At 38.0% G+C, this 17,421-nt stretch overlaps 1 protein-coding gene across 1 annotated transcript; it reads right to left on the bottom strand.

Moving 5' to 3' along the window:
* Nucleotides 1-1,794: 1,794 nt before the first annotated feature.
* Nucleotides 1,795-16,446, bottom strand: scamp4 (secretory carrier membrane protein 4). Its single transcript, XM_084722850.1, has 6 exons — nt 16,293-16,446; nt 15,803-15,931; nt 10,345-10,501; nt 5,491-5,592; nt 3,695-3,812; nt 1,795-3,568 (listed from the first exon to the last, which is right to left on the bottom strand). Exons 1-6 carry the CDS (start codon nt 16,300-16,302, stop codon nt 3,380-3,382), a joined length of 705 nt encoding a protein of 234 aa, XP_084578976.1. The 5' UTR covers nt 16,303-16,446; the 3' UTR covers nt 1,795-3,379.
* Nucleotides 16,447-17,421: the final 975 nt, after the last annotated feature.

Raw genomic sequence — 17,421 nt, 5'->3', positions numbered from 1 at the left:
TCTCTCCTGCATATCAGCCCTACTTTTCCTCCCAAGATTTAATGAGGTTTCTTCTTACTTTCAGCTTGGGCTGTCTTGTAAGTTTTTCTATTATGCTCACAGGGTTTTTTCGACCTTCTCAGTTTCTTCGAGCTTTTCCGAATAAGTGCAGCATCTCTATCTGTATCTGAGGACAGACAGAAAAACAAAGAGACAACAAAGGGGGGAACCAGACCACACACTTGCCAAGTGGTGGTTCACAAATGGTGGCCCTGGGGAGCTGAGGCTTCATTTATAAAATGGACTTGAGATTTGGGCAGTTGGGCAGAAAAACACATATAAGTAGTTATTTATAAAACCTTACTTTGATAGAGAAATCATTTTATCTCTAAGGAAAGTCTAGACTTGATGTAAGTGATTTTCCTGCTGGAGTCTGAGACACATGCACCCAAGTTCACCCTGTGGTGAACTTCACATGGTCTTTATGAACAATGCGATACAAATGATCAATTAAAGGTGTGAGGATAAATCACTGATTGTAAGATAGGTGACCTCAATTTTACATTTAAAGATCACAGGTACGTACATATTGTTGTTTTTTTTTGCTCAGTGTCTTTTATGAATCAAATGTCGCTGGAAATGATCTTAAGGCTAAGTTCAAGTATAAATCTAAGAACACTTATAATTGAGGCCCCTGTTATGGTTGGAATCTGTTTTTAGTTTTTTAGCTTTTTTTAAAAGTGTTTGAAAAGCTGAAGGACAATACAGTTGTCTAATGTCACAGGACCGTCTTTCAATTGATTACAAAATATAAACAATACTGTATGAAAAATATGTGAATATCAAAGTTTATTAAAGTAAATCTTAAAATGTAACTGTGGCATGAAACTAGATGTGTTTACATTTCTAAACACTTGACTGCAGTAGGGATGGGGTATCAGGATATTCTGAGTAGCAATATTGGACACACATGCCAAGTATCAGTATTTTATTGTATAAATTATTAATATCGCAAAGGCAAATTCAGTCTTTTGCTACTAGAAAAATAAAAATCAATTGCTTTTTTAATCCACTAAATGTTGCTGAGTTTTTGTCTTGCATAGTCAGCAGAGGTCACGCTCAGTGGATGGATAAAGTGTTTGTTTTTTTACCATGTTGGTCAGTCTGTCTGCTTGACAATCCCATTTTACTGCAATAAAAAGGACTGAAGAGAGATGAACAGACTGAAAAATTTATCTTATTAGATACAACAGATGTTGACAGTTTTCTTTTGGTGACATAACTTGTCATTGAAAAAAAGGTCATAAATTGCAATAAAATTAAATCTTGACTTCAGTATGATAATAATGTATCACGGGGCCTCTGGTGATTCGCAGTACCTGTATTTGGATAGAAGGCCACAAGTGTGTGTGTTTTATACTGGGAATCAAACTGATTTAATATTGACATATAATTATGAAATATATTTCCACATCTTCATAATGTGCTTTTCATCTCTCTCTTTATTTTTAGCTCTCAAAAAATTCTGTTTTGCATGTGAAGTAGACCTCCACAGATATACAAGTATAAAAAAATATCTTCTGCATTAAATCAGTGATTAATTAACTAAACCGAGATTATTATGGAACTGACTTTTTCCAAACAATAATGAATGACTTTGGATGGCAGAAATATCATTTTCCATTGCACTATTTGTGCCTGAACCAATTTGGGTATATCTCTATTGACCTGACCTGCTATATAGACAGACAGATGTTCACCATACATTAACAACCAATAAAATGTCTTTTGCATTCAGCTGGGACAGAGACGTGGTGGGAATAAGAATATTTATTGAAATGTTGCAATATTTAAAGATTACTTTAACATATCCATTTCATTTTGTCACTTATCAAATAACAGAGAAAAATCAAATACTAATTTTGGCAGTTGGCCATGAAGGACACTTTTGTAACAAGAAAGGAAAATTAAACAGTCAAACCATGAGGCAGGCACCTTTTACTTCCAGACGGTGCTCACGCTTCATACAGGCTTTGACTGGGTCATTGAGCCAAAATAAAAAGGCGAGGAACTGTACTATAACTATATCAACTGCATATAAAGCCACATTGATTGGGTTTAATCAGATTCTTTACTAAGGTGTTTTGGATTGACAGTGGATTACTCCACACTTCTGCATTTAAACAGACTGACCACATTTACATGCAAGATTTCACTTTACCGATCTGTTTACAGTCTTTATTTTCAGTCAGTCAGTTGAGTTGTTTGTGTCTGTTTATATTGGTTACATGACTTCACTTCACTTGAAATAAGAGACTCCTGTTCAGGCCCACTCCCGTGATAGTCTGCATGCAGGCACACCGCAGTCACTAAACACAAAGATTCAGTCTGTCTGGGGGAAAGTGAAAGTGACTGGAACACTGACAACAGCTGATAAGGTGCTTTCACGGCAGGGCGCTGACCACTAAAAGCAAACAGTGTAGCTTTGGAACGATAAAAACTGAGAAACACTGAGAGTACAAAACAACATCTACTTTGGGTGTGTCTTTTTTCAGTATCAAAATAATGGAACGTGTTTTGGCACATCAGTGCTCAGTGAGAAATCACAGAGGAGGATTACGCACCAACAACTTTTTTGAAATGTTTCCACATGTTGCTTCACCGAAGCACAAGTCCAGTTCAACAAAAAAAGCAGCATTTTTTAAGGCAAAAGTCAAGCAAGATATCTTTCACATGCAAAAATCTGCACGCAATATTAAGGCGCATTTCAAGAAATCACAGCCAAAGCAGGCAAGCATGGAGATATAAAGCACAGCGTATCAAAAATAAACTGAACTCCTGCGAGAATACACCTAATACACAGATAAAAAAAAATAAAATAGTGCGGTTTACAGACATTCTTGTTGCAAAAGAAAAAACCCTGCTCTTCAGCACACTATGATTTCTAGCATGCAGAGTTTTACAATACATAAAACAATGCTATTATCATAAAGGTCCATAAGGCACACGTCCCTCACACACTGCTATTCTGACACAGTTCACACCATCTTTTGAGTTTCCAATTGCATATAAGACTGCACAATTTCCTCAGCAGATTTCTTTTGAGCATAAAATTGTTTTTTTCCTCATTTATTTTAATAACCTATATGTAAACAAAGTTGAAATGGAATGATAGATTTTGAAGATAACCCTCCACTGCATAGGTAGGGCTTTAATGAGCTTTGGTGACAAGACTCTGATAAAACTTCTTTTTTTTTTTTGGCAATCCTGTCCACTCATTCAAAAAAATACGTCTATGCATTTTGTCATGTAATGGTGAAATATGGCGCTCTGAAGTGCTTTCTTGTGCACCTCAGAAATGACCAGCCCTCTGTCTCCATCTAGAGGCAATTCTCTGCTATCACCAGTGACTGTTGTCGGGATAACTGGGCACTGCAGCGGGGTACTGGGGCAAGCTCGGGCCTTGGGCTGTCTGAGCAACAGCGTTGAACCCTGCTTCCCTCACCGGTGCGCTCTTCCACAACCCGGTGCTCCACTCCTCCTGTGCACGCTCCAAACTACCGCCGCCACCACGGTACAGTCTGTGCACCTGCCACAGCAAAGGAAAGGGGGAAAAAATGCATTCATAATGTATATTTGTGTCTGTTTTCAAGTGCCGGTGTGGGATTATACACGTGAGGAAAAAAACTAAATGTAAGTGTGTGTTTTCACTTACCTTGATGAGAACCAGTGCCATTAAAGCAGTCACCACAGTGAAGAGCAGAGCTGTGATAAGCATCACTATAGCAGAGCCCACATTTGTGCTGAAAAACATCACTGTCGCAATCCAGCCGCTTTGAGGTGTTGGTGAGGGTGAGATGGAGTAGTACGGGTTAGTGGATCATTCAGTATGCAATTAGCAAAGTGAATTTAATACAAATATATTTAAAGTTGCTACTGAGCCATTAAGAAGCGAGGAAAAGAGAAGAAGTGACAAACAAAATAATGAAGAGTGTAAAACTGACTTTACACAACATGTTGTATCATGAGCAGTGTTGTTATCACAAGCAAATGTTCAGTTATTGGACATAAATATCGCTCAGTTTTTGGAACACTGTTAAAAAATACATGAATAAAAAGAAAAAAAGTAAAAACAACAACAAAACAAGAAAAGTTTACATAGTCAGTGTGGCATTTTGACTTAAAATCACACTTGTTCACATTTAAATTCTTAAATTTCTCTCAATAATGTACATGTCAAAGACCAAAAGGGACATTTTGTTACCTGAATTAATTGTATTGTCTAAAATGACTATTTAAAACTATTAAAACATTAAACTTGTACAAATGTGAATAATTTCATATAATTGCATGGATAATTATCAACCTATTGCTCTTGTCAGTATTCTCTCAAAAGTGTTGGAAGGATCCTGCTAACAAGGTTGGAGATGTTTGTTCTCACCTCTTATAATTAGCTTGGTTTTAAAGGAAAGCAAGGCCCTGATTATGTGTATTTATACTCTGAAGGAAATACATCCCCAATTCCAGAATGCAATGATTTGAAAAAACTTTGATGGGTGCATGTTTACCACTGTGATACATCACCTTTTCTTTTAACATCACTCAGTAAACATTTGGGAACTGAGGACACTAACTGTTGAAGTTTTAAAGGTAAAATTCTTGCTGGATATATTACCTTCAGTGCTCAACAGTCCAGGGTCTTTGTTGTCATATTTTGTGCTTCATAATGCGCCACACATCAGTGTGAGAGGGAGGGAAGTCAATGAAAAATTGTACTGGTAACAATCTGAATGGTCATTTTAATCTTTTGCTCAGACGACGAGACTTGATGATTTTGAAAAATCATTTGAAATGTGGACTCATCAGGCCATAGCAAACTTTTCCACTTTTCTTTTTTGCTGTGGACCCTCCTCTGAGTCCAAAATAAAATCTGACTTGAACTGAATTGAATTCAGACATCACTTCAAAAACAATTTTGCTGGCAGCAGTATTACAAGTGTTAAGTTGACGGTTTGTTAAAGCTCCACAGAATTTAGAAATCTCAGATTCAGATTTGAATTTGTGTCCGTCTACAACTCGCATGTGCCTTCTTTCTGACAAAATGAAAAAATATAAATGCACAAATGCAAAATAGAAAAAGAATATCTGAAATTGATGGATATACTGTTTAGACTCTATTTACATGTAACACCGAGAGGCTGATAGATATCCAAACCGGCTTAACCAACACCACACCAAACAGACATTTCTATTGACTTGTCAGTTAATAGAAATAAAAATGTAAAAGGCTACAAATGGTGTAGAACTACCCAATTCTGATAACAACCCCATGATGTGTTAACTTAATCTATTTCAGTGTTCAATCTACTCAACAGACACATGAAAATGTCTGATGGAAAGCACATTTTTCCAGCTGCTTTGATCATTTGACATCAGCCCTCATGACCCACACTGGTGTAAAAACTGGCAGGCAACATGCAAAGTCTTCAAAGCAGGTTTGGTTCAACTCACCATGTTCCCCAGCCAGGCACGCCTATAGTCTGGATGATGGCCAAGACACACTGGAGGAAGAAGATGAAGAAGAAGGCCATGAAGTTGAACGAGCTATCAGCCCTATGAACAACATGGGAAAAAAAGAGAATTCAAATGATACAGCAGAAAGTGGAAAAGCCAAGAGTTCCTCTATTTTTGTTGAGATGTTACTTCCTCCTACTAGTTGTCATCACACTGTGGGTCAGTTTAATACCACACAGAAGACAGCTTCACACTTGTTTCGCAAACAAAGCGCCCAAAGTATGAAAGTACAACAGAGGGGTACAGCCAACAAAGGGATTAATTCAATTGATCTAATTTTAGTTTTTGCTAAACTAGAGTGATGCAGGAATAAATCCTAACTCCCAGAAATAAGTTAGCATATTGGCACTTCTGGTCCCCTCATTAAAGTCAGTGGGTTTCTGGTTACATGCCTGAAACGAGTTCTGTAGATAGCAGAAGTTTAAGAGATCTTTATGGCTTGTTCTACAACATAAAATTCCCCACTTGTGAATTTTGTAGCTTTTAAGTGTCTTAAAAAAGACGGTTGCTAACAAGTATTTAAAGGAGACCAGAGGTTATCGGGAACATTAGCTGTCACATCATGCAAAACACAAATCCCTTAGTGAGGGTAATTCTCAAGTAATGTGACTGTTGTGTAGTTCATTTAAAGCCTAATGTTAAATTTTTACTTCTGCCGATTTCAATTCAAAACTCATAAAAATTGTGTTTGTTTGCGAAGGTTATCTTGCTGAACAAAATGTATAAGTATCATAAACATTTGTTCACCACAGAGCTTATTTTCTGCACTAATCCAGCATATTTGAAAAATCTCATCAGCATTTTGTGGAGGGAAACAGAGCAATACTAACTTCTAGATTGGTCTTAAAAGTACTTGCAGCACTCTATTGACCTCTGCTCAATGAGAGTGAGTGAGTTTCCAAAATACTGTAGCTAGCACTAACAGTGCTTGCAATGGGCCAGATGGTGCTGAATGAGAACAACCTCGTGTGCTCACAATCCACTGTGTAAACAATCCCTTTTAGTTTCTAGATGCGTGATGCTCCCCAACAAAACACAATCAGATACAAAACCACTTTATGACTAACATTACTAATACTGATGTGAACTGAAGATGCAAAATGTAAGCTCACGCAAAAGGAAATAGATAACAGATAAAGCTGTGTCTCTTCCCTGTAATTCCATTTAAGTGCAACTTGATCTTTTTAACTTCTGACATCTGATACCCAGAAGAGCAAATTGATGCTTGCTGGTCCAGTCAGACATAGATGTTTTCATGTATTTTTACATAAATCTCAAAGGCTGCACAATATCTCAGATCCATTAGGGTTGAGTGATTGGACAAATATATTGTCTATCGATGATGGGCTGAATCCATCACTGGTTGTTTTTTTGTTTTTTTTTTGGCTGAGTTTTGGGGTGATATTTGTCATTTTATTTTACTAATATAATCATCTACAGAGTGACAGCCTCTGCTCCGTGCTGTGCTCTCATCCAGTGGCACAGTACACACACTCAGCCGGACCGTGACTGCGCTGCACTAGGTGAGGAGTGAGAGGTAAACAGCCTGCAGAGTCAGACTCTTTGCACTCTTTTCATGCGATGAATTGAGGATTTAAATTGACCAAACCAGAGTTAGTGTTTGTAGGAAGAGAGGACAGACTAACAAATATGGTTTGGTTGAGTTTCATATGTTTTTCTGTCGAGTTTGAATGAAGTGTGTTTTTCAAGGATTCAACGAGCCAATTAAGCTTGTCTTAGTAAAAGAGAGAAACTTGAATTCAGAAGGTGTATGGCTGTATTTCTCTGTTTAAAAGGAAAAAAAGTGTGAGAGTATTTAATTTCTTGACACTTTGTGAGTTTATTTTGTTCATTGGATGTAATGAACGTACGCAGCATGCATAACATAGTGAATTCACCACTTGTGCACATCTCCCAGCTAAGACTAGAGAGAACAGGAGGTGTGAAGAGGGATGCCAATTGCTGATTGATGGGCTGACAATGGTCATTTGGTCACTCTAAGATCCATACATATTTTTTTCCCCCAGCACTCTTAAGCCACAAATTGTGTCACAAAAATTCTCTTTCTTAACATAGCTAAGATAGGGACACGTTTATCCGATTCAGACACTGAAATCTGAACATTCAGAATCAGTACTATTATACACTTTTCTCTTGCCCATCCAGATGCCAGAGTCCCTTCAAGATATGAGAAGTCTGACTGTAAAACACCTGTCCTGATCTCTTTGCACTGACTACTAATACAACCGAGGGCTGATTTTAAAATCTTCCATCTGTTATGCTGACGTCACCACCATACTGAAAAGGGCAAGACTGACCTGTGAAAAATAAATGTAAAAAGACGAGCTGCAGGTTTTTCTGGATAAAAAAGCATGATAATGTTTATTCTCAGCTGATTTCAGTGAGTCGTGTTATATTCAAAGGTTCATAATCTATGTGGAGAGAGAAAAAAACAATATTTTTTCTTACTCCAAGTAGATCATAAATGTACAGTATATAATGTATATAATATGACTAGAAATAATACAATACAATACAGAAATAAAACAGTATGAATTTTTTTAATCATGATTATAGTGACCAAAATCAGCATGGTTATCAGTGGTATTGTTAAAATGTGCTGAAAACGGTCAAAAAGTACTGATACACACGATCATTTAACCACGTTTTATAACAAGACATCTCAACAATTTGAAATGTCCTTTGCAGTGTTTTCACTGACATGAACAAACCCACATCACTGCTGCATCTGTGTGTCAGAGAGTATTGCTAATTTTGTCTGAGGTCAAATATGGTGCTCCTCAGGGATCAGTACTCAATCAACTTCTGTTCTATGTGCATTTGCTGTCCTTGGTAACATTTTCTAAAACACAAGATAAATGTATCATTGCTATGCTGTGGATACACAAATCTATTTTCCTGTATCAGTCAATGATTCCTCGCACCTGGTTAAATACAAGACACGCCTGTCAGAAGTCCATCATTGGATATGCAACAATTTCCTGCATCTGAACGTTCACAAGTCTGGTCCAGCTAGATTCATATCGCTTTTTTACAGATTTCTCCTTTAAGCTTGATGGCTGCACAGTTTCTCACACCCATACAGGTTCAGAACCTGGGGATAGTATATGATCTCATTCTTAGATTACAGCCACACATTAAGTGTATAACACACACTGCCTTCTTCCGCCATTGTAAAACAGACCAAATATGGCTTATTATATCAAAATCAGACACAGAAATTCTTGTACATGCCTTCATTAAATTTAGATTAGACTACTGTAATGCACTTTTCTCCAGCCTTCCCAAGGCAGCAACAAACACTCAAATACACAACAAACACTCACAATTAGTCCAGAAAACAGCTGCCAGAGTCCTGACAAGATTCAAAAAGTTCAACCATATAATGCTGATACTGATGTCTCTGGACTCTCTCGATGGTTGAGACTTTGCCCACTGATTTCCACTCCTCTGGAATAAACTGCCACTGCACATTTGGGTGGCACGCTTTGTCGATATGCTCTAATTATAGGCTGAAAACATCTTTCTGCTGACTATGATCTCTCCCAATTTCACTTGGAAGGAAACCCAAATCACTGACTATTCTTCCTGGTTGACAAGTAGCTACCCCAACCTTATTAAAGTTTTAAGACCTCTGTTTTTAAAACCTACTAACTTTAACCTTGTTGTGATAATATTACAACTGTGCAAGTGTGTTTATTTTTTACTTGTAACATTGTATACTTTGTTTTGTTTTACTGACTTGAAAAGTGTACTGAAACTCTTCGGGTGATGCAGACTTTAAATAAATTAAAATTGAATGGGTAATATTTACCATGAAATTTGCAGAGCATGGTAATCAATCACAATTTGTTTTCAAATTAAAATTTGAAACAGTAATACCAATCATCTGAAATGTTATCACTGCTCATCATGAAACCGATTATCATTTAATTCCATTATAGTTATATTTTTTTCCCCCAGAAAAAAAACCACAGCTCCCATGTTTACATATACATGTTCTCAGGTCACACTTTCAATATGATGGGGACATTGATGTATGGACCGAAGACCAATGCTGTGTCTTTGTATATACGTCTAGGGTAGAGCCTTTGCACACTGAGCTCCCTATTTTCTTAAATAAAGGCAGGCTCTGTGGAGATTTTCAGATTCAGGCTTAAAAGCAAACTTTTTTCTCTAAACTATGGCCCCTCCTCATTTCACTTCAACTAGAGATGAAATAATAGTCAGTTTCATGATAAGCTGTGCTAAAATTTCAGGCCATTAGTGTTTCAAATTTTAATTATTGTGATAATGGCGTTTGATTACAGCATATTGAAAACTGACGGTAAATCAACTAAAGTTAGTAAAAGTCTCCCAGATGCAAGCGCAGCAGCAACATGCATCAGTGAAAACACTGAAATCGTAAAGAACGTGATGTGGTTTTCAATATGAAACTTGATGATTTCTGTGCATGTATCAGTACTTTTTGAATATTTTCAGCACATTTGAACAAAATCGCAATAATACTGAAAACCATAATAATTTGGTCACTGTAATCATTATATTAAATTTTCATACAATTTCCGTTCTACCTTCAACTGATTTCTACTGATAACAGGTTCCTCTGTTAACATTCCTACCTATATGTTCAGGATTCTGCCTACATTTGTGTCTCTGGTGTTATACGTTAACCATATACGTTAATGTGCAGAAACTCTTTGGGCAATTTGCATTTTAAATAAACTGAAGTTGAAGTGAAGAAATGATTCTGGTTGATGACCTACTAACCTGAAGGCTTTGTAGAGCGGTCTGAACCAGCAGGTGTAACTGCAAGGGCTGAAGAGAATGAGCCAGAGAAGAGAGAAGCCAAAGTTGGAGGCAACACCTCCCCCAGCCCACCAAGCAATACACGAGATCACATTTATGCACAGTGTGCCTGAATACACTGCAGAGGAGAGAGGAAGGAGAAGAGGAAAGGAGAGTTAGGACTGGCTGATGTGGACAAAATCAAATATCAAAATATTTTTGACCAATACCTTGATACTGATATTTATCAATATTGTAAGCATGACTGTTGGTGACTGCACAAAATATTAAAGCCAGAATAGGCAACATTGTTTTGGTATCATTAAGAAATAATTTCATAATAGCCTTTCAGCATATTCAGCATATTGTATATCAAGTGGTTTGAAAGAGAACTAGAATTCTGCAACTCCTCTTGGGTCTGTTTTCAGCCTTCACAGAATCTGGCCCGCAATGGAAGACTTAAACCAACCACAGGTCACTGAGCGTTCATATTGGCTATTTTACTAGTGCAGCTGCGCATGCACGTTACTTTGTTGAAACCCTGAATCAATAGTGGAAACTCCTGCAGGAAAAGTCACTATAAAAAGGAATTATCATGAAGAAAATCTTAAAAAGACACCAAGCTAATGGTTTTGCCAGGGGCTGAGAGGAGAGCAGAGCTGAGAAACAGAGCCGATAGACTGCTGCTCAGAGCCAGGGAGCTGCATGTTTGAAAATTTTGGGATTAAAACGCGAATTTATTTTTACTCCTGCATCTAAACCCTCTGTAGCAGCGATCTACTGAGAAATTGCAGACCGGCCAGATGAGAGCTCAGCATCTGTTTTTTTAAACTTCATTCATTCAATTTCTGTAACCGCTTATTCCGTAAGGGTCGCGGGCTGCTGGAGCCTATCCCAGCTGACATTGGGTGAGAGGCGGGGTACACCCTGGACAAGTCGCCAGTTCATCGCAGGGCTGACACATAGGCAGACAACCACTCACACTCACACCTACGGGCAATTTAGAGTCACCAATTAACCTAGCATGCATGTCTTTGGACTGTGGGAGGAAGCCGGAGAACCTGGAGAGAACCCACGCAGGCACGGGGAGAACATGCAAACTCCACACAGAAAGGCCCTGCCCCAGCCGGGGAGCTGGGGAATCGAACTCAGGACCGTCCTCTGAGGCCTGTTTACCACTGACACATAACGTTTCTTTTATCAGTACTCAGTAAGCATTTGGGAACTGAGGACTGAATTTAAGTTTTGAAGTCTGACTTGATATACAACTTTAGTCGTATATTTAGTTTACTTTAGTTTGACAATAAAATATATTGTCAATTGAATACAAGTTAAAAAGGATTTGCAAATCATTGCAATCCGTTTTTATTTAAGTTTTACACAGCACAATGATTACAATGATGCTGGCTTAGTGTGATTTAGTAAATTTAATAGAAAATCGAGAGAGCAATGGTTTCAAGATGATCAAGTTGTGAACTATTGCTTGATTGTCAGATGATCTGGTAACTGTCTTCATGCTCTGTAGGCTTATAACACATTTCCCTGGCTGATGAAGTGGCTGCCAGGACCTCACCAGAGGATATTTTCCCGGTTACAAAACATAATTGACTTTGTAGAAGTCAAGATCAAAGAACACATGAAAAGTTTTGATCCCTCCTCACCAAGAGACTACATTGACTGCTTCCTCACAGAGATGGGAGAGGTGAGTGTTGCTTTATTGCACACAGCTGATGTCTGACAGTCTGTGCTTGCCTTGGTAAACTGTTCATGCGCGCATGAATAGGTGCTTTCGAGATGAAGACGGCCTGAGCATAATTTATCACCTGCGATCGCTGCACAGTACATCCGGTTAGGCAACGATAACCTCACAAGATTGAGGCAGCCGCAGATGGCAAATTCTAGTTATATACTTACATTCCTGAACAGAAAAATTTGTTTTAGTGGTTGAATGTTGTGCTTGATTAAATTCCGACTTCTCTGAGAAGCACAGTGAGCGGGTTCAAATTTGAGTATAAAAAGGTGAATTCAGTTTGAAATTCCTCGTTCTTGTGAAAAATGGTAAAACGTCGAGAGCTCACTGAAAATGAAAGAGTCCACATTAAAGCACTTCACGATGCTGGATGGTCTCTGAAACAAACAGAGAAAGACATAAAGTGTTCTCACAGTGTGGTCAAGTCTGCTTTGGAGTCAATTGCCGAGACTAGTACTGACAAAATGTGTCAAGGAAGATGCAGGAAACGAAAGTTAACTGAAGCAGATGTCAGACACCTCAAGATTTTAAGTACTAGAGACAGAAGGAAGACCACTGCTGACCTTGAGGCAGAGATAAATGCTTCTAGATCAGAGTCTGAGAAAGTCTCCAGAATGATCATAAGCAGACGACTGATGGAACAAGGCTTAAAGGGAAGACTTGCTGCTAAGAAGCTATTATTGAGGCCTGGAAACATCCAGAAACACCTCAGATTTGCCAGGGAGTACAAACACTGGACTGTTGATGACTGGAAGAAGGAAATCTGGACGGACGAATCCAAGTGTGAACTCTTTGGTCAGCATTGTCGTGTTTATGTCTGCAGAAAAGCTGGAGAACGTTTTGATGTCAGATGCTTTGCACCCACGGTGAAACACGGTGGAGATTCCATTATGGTATGAGGTTCCATTTGTGGAAACGGCGTGGGCAAATTAGTGAAAATCAACGGTGTCATGAACAAGAACGTCTACCACAACATCTTAGTGCATCATGGAATCCCTTCTGGACTGAATCTGATTGGTTGTAGGTTCATATACCAACAAGACAAAGACCTCAAGCATACTTCAAAGCTGCACAGAGACTATCTGACCAAGCAAAAGGGATCTGGAGTACTGGAACTGATGGACTGGCAAAGTCAAAGTCCAGATTTGAATCCTATTGAACAAATTTGGGGTTCAGTAGGTTAAAAGATTGATCATACAAAAGTTTCATCTAAAGTAGGGCTGCGCGGTATACACGGTATGACGGTAGAAAACGGTATAAACGGTAGAGATTTCTGCTCTACCGTCATACCGTCGATGACGTCATCGCACCTGCCTCCGTGTGAAAATGGCCGCAAGCACGGTAACGGTGGAGAAGGAGGGGCTGGATTAAAAAAAAAAAAAACGGTGCTACATCCGTGATTTGGACATGGTTCGAGTTTAAAAAGTCGGATGTTGAGCATAAAAATGTCATCTGCAAGATGTGTGGAGTAACTGTGACCGCTAACAAAGACCCAGACGCCGTCGAACGTACCCGGACCTATGACCAATAAATTATTAATAGATTTGATTTTTTTACAGGACGCTTCTATTTTAACTGGCGCAACTATTCTAGTCTTTCCGGCGCTGGTTTATCTGATCAGGAAACACACAGACCAACTGCAGAGAAGCTGCGTGTGGAGAAGACTGTTGTTAATGGCGGAGTTTATTACAACAGCAACTAACGTGATGGTTAATGACATCATCACCAACCAGATGCACTTATAAAATTAAACAACTGTACAAGGAGGCCTAAACATAAAACAGGAGAGTCTGTGTTTCTCTGTGAGAAACTTTCAGACCTTCTCACAGCAGAGTGAACAGGTGAGGAGAGGAGGACAGAATGATCACTAATCAATCACTGATACCGTCGTCCTCTCGGACTGATTAAAAAAATAAAAATGCCAAAGTTGGTGACAAACCAAACCTGGGTGTCCACACAAATAAAGTCTTTGTGTGAAACACTGCAGTTTAACATCGTGCTGTTTACTGACAGTCTGCTGTCTGTAGTCTGACAGAGACACAGAGAGGGTCGTGTCTAGAAGGGAACTCTAGACCTGCGAAAGATCGTGCGAGTTTGATTATTTTAATAGAGTTGTGCAAATAAAGAGTTACCTTCTAAAAAAGGTGCGCAGCTCCAAAAATAGAAAATCATGTCGTGGTGCCGATGTTTTTAATGTGTCACTGAAACACTGATCACTGACCTGCTGTGATGGAAAAAATACTCACATTTTTTACTTAGGTGTTTTTTTTTACAGATTTTTACAGGATTACAGAACCTTTTCCCTGTTTTTGCCATTTGACTTACAGAAAACCTCTCTTACTTGAAGTACTGTTTATAATATCCACTTTATTTTTGTAAGAATTTTTGTACTTCTGAGGCACTATCCTTACTTCTGTTGTTCTTCTGCACAATAAATACTCAAAAAATTACATTATATCTTTGCTTTTTGTTGTTGTTGTTGTTTAAATCAGTTTAGTTTTGCTAAGGGACTACAAAACCCCTTCAGAAACACTTCCATTATAAGTTTTACACCGCAACATTTATACCGTGATAAATACCGTTACCGTGAAGGGATTCAATTTATACCGTGATATGAATTTTGGGTCATACCGCCCAGCCCTAATCTAAAGCAAGTCTATGGGAACAGCTAGAAACTATTTATTTACTCAATAATAAAAGAGACTGTCAAAAAGTACATAAAAACAATGTCAGCAAGAATACAAGCTGTTATCAAGGCCAAAGGAGGACATACAAAATATTTATATATTTTTTGGTTATTATGTGTGGAAAAAGGACTATTTAGTTGTTTCAGTTTGTTTTTTGCCAAATAAATAACAATAACATTTTTAGTTTTAAACAGGTTTTTGAAAGATTTCTAAAATATTTATGTTTTCTCATTTTTATGACAGGTGGTCTAATAAATTTGTTAAGCACTGTATATGACTTATCAAACGAACAGTTACAAAGGGCTTTACAAGGCAGATAAAAGAACAGATGTTCCATGTAATAGAAGGGGATCTCGTCTATTTTAACTTCAATCAGTGATTAAGAACGCACTTTATCCCTTCTGCTATGAGTGTGGTCTGCAAACCACAGGCAACCCATAGGTGCTCTAACAGGATGTTAGTGCCTCTTCCTGTATATTGTATAAAGTCTGCTGAAAAGAGACTTCATACAAAAACTGTTCAACTTGACTGCAGCTTTTTGTCTCCACCCGGTCCTCATCTCGAACGAGCCTATTCTCGCACTGCTTGTCTGGTAGTAGGGGCTACCTCACATCTTGAAGATGAGACTCAACAATCAACCATTTTTGGACTTTCTATCTACTACAACTTTAACACAATGGGATTTTTGATAAATAATGAAAAGTAATGTGGATATAATGACTAAGCAGGTAAAGGCAAATAATGGAGCAGTCTCACACACTTCCATCTCTTTACAGTAATGCAGCCTTTAAAACCAAGAAAAGACAACACTTATGTCATATCACTATATAATAATATCTAAGGCAATATCTAGTTTAATATCACTGTATGGATATAATATCTATATGTCATCCAGCCCCAAGGACAGTGATTGACTTTTTTTTTTACCTTATCAGTAGAGAGACTTATGAATCTTCTTCTTCCAAACAACGCAAAGTTAGAAAATGTAAGTGGAAAAACTCACTCATCCAAAGTGTGTAGACTCTGCGCACCAACTGCTGGTGGGGTGCTGGAATTTCCTCTTCAATGTTCTGGTAAAAGCATGGCTTTATTCTCATGAACTGAGGCAGGGGAGGAAAGTTATTTGCACGATCTGAAACAGGAAGGTAAAACCATAACGTCACTGTCATTGAACAGGGGATGAGGTACTGTATAGCAGGCAAGTATGTATATCACACACACATTCGGTGAGCTTTACTCCAGGCAATCAAATCAATCAGTATACCAGTATACTGCCAGTACACTACCTGCAGTGCAACTACACATTTATACAACACATGCATCTATCACTTTATGAAGACCTCCTTAAAAAAGTTAATTATAGAAACAAGGTTAATTATAGTAGCACACACTGGCTAGCCTACTGGTAAATCTAAGTACATGTATTCTCCACAAACTGCAATAATCCTTCGAAAGTGTAAAATATAAACTGTTTCAACTTAAAAGTAACTTACATGACATCATCAACTGTGCGAAAGGAACTTCAAGTCACCGAACAGCTCTCCCAAACAACTCTCAAACTGTCTCTGTCTCTTACTGCTGGAGCTATGTGCTGTCTCCACGAGGTGCTGACACAGTTAAGAGTTCTGTCCAATCAACTGCAGCCACAGCTGTCAAGCATCACTGGCTTAGCCTTCCTAACAGTATTACTATATATTAGTATACTACAATTGAGTAGTTTACAACATGTCTTAAGACACAAGAAAAAGGGAATGTGGAAAAGTGAAGCAAAAAAGATACTTTAGAGAAGGAAGGCAGACCGACAGACAGATTTTTTTTTAACAGAACATAGTGCAGATTGTTTTTTGTTAGCCCTAAAAGCAGGATTTTCAGTACAGTTGATCAATTTTCTTAATTCTGGTTTAACATATGCATATATAGTACTGTTTTATTTACTGTTTTTTTAATAATTATTAAATGTATTGGTGAATTGGTGATTTACTGATTCAGTGCCTTGAAATCATTTTGGCAAATAAGGTTTAATGTTACACTGTAAAATATCCTGCCTCCATTGCATTACATATCTTTGGCACAAATATTGAGCACTTTTGAGGGACCATCACAAAAGTGTTTTTTTTCCCAATATAGGTACTAGCCCCAAAAATTCACGACTGGTCGCGCCCAATGATAGAAAGACAGGCAGACAGACAGATAGATAGATGGTTTAAGTGACAAACCTGCCATTTTGATATCCTACTTGTGTCCTGGAAACAGAAATGGAAACACACAGTTAACATTCATATTATAATACCATTCCAACAAGATAAACAATTTTCAAATTTTCATAGGTCTTGTTAGTATATGCAGTACTCCATTTGTGTCGTTTTTTCATGGGTATTTTTTTCTGTATGTAATGTCTCGTTTTTCTCTGGACCATTAGTTTGTGATAAAGTTTTAATTGTTGTATACATGCTAATAATAACCTTCAAGCACTACAAGTACTGACTTAACCAGCGGTCGCTCTCCCGGCTGCTTATTCCAACTCTAGTGAAACTATTAGTTATGCTAACTAATTTTTATGCAACAACATGACACACTCCAGTTAAACTATACCCATATGAAGTTGTTGTGTGTTTACTTTAT

Source organism: Lutjanus erythropterus, chromosome 7 (assembly GCF_056507025.1).
Source record: "Lutjanus erythropterus isolate fLutEry1 chromosome 7, fLutEry1.hap2, whole genome shotgun sequence".
Lineage (NCBI taxonomy): Eukaryota > Metazoa > Chordata > Actinopteri > Lutjaniformes > Lutjanidae > Lutjanus > Lutjanus erythropterus.
Note: the sequence above shows the minus strand (reverse complement) of the source record. Positions and strands in the feature narration are given on the sequence as shown.

Bases quoted from the DNA above. Each gene is read 5' to 3' on its own strand.
- scamp4 (XM_084722850.1), bottom strand. The intron at 5,593-10,344 runs GTTAGTAGGTCA...TGTTGTTCATAG, and splicing joins CCGCTCTACAAAGCCTTCAG to GGCTGATAGCTCGTTCAACT. The intron at 3,569-3,694 runs GTAAGTGAAAAC...TTGCTGTGGCAG, and splicing joins TGGCACTGGTTCTCATCAAG to GTGCACAGACTGTACCGTGG.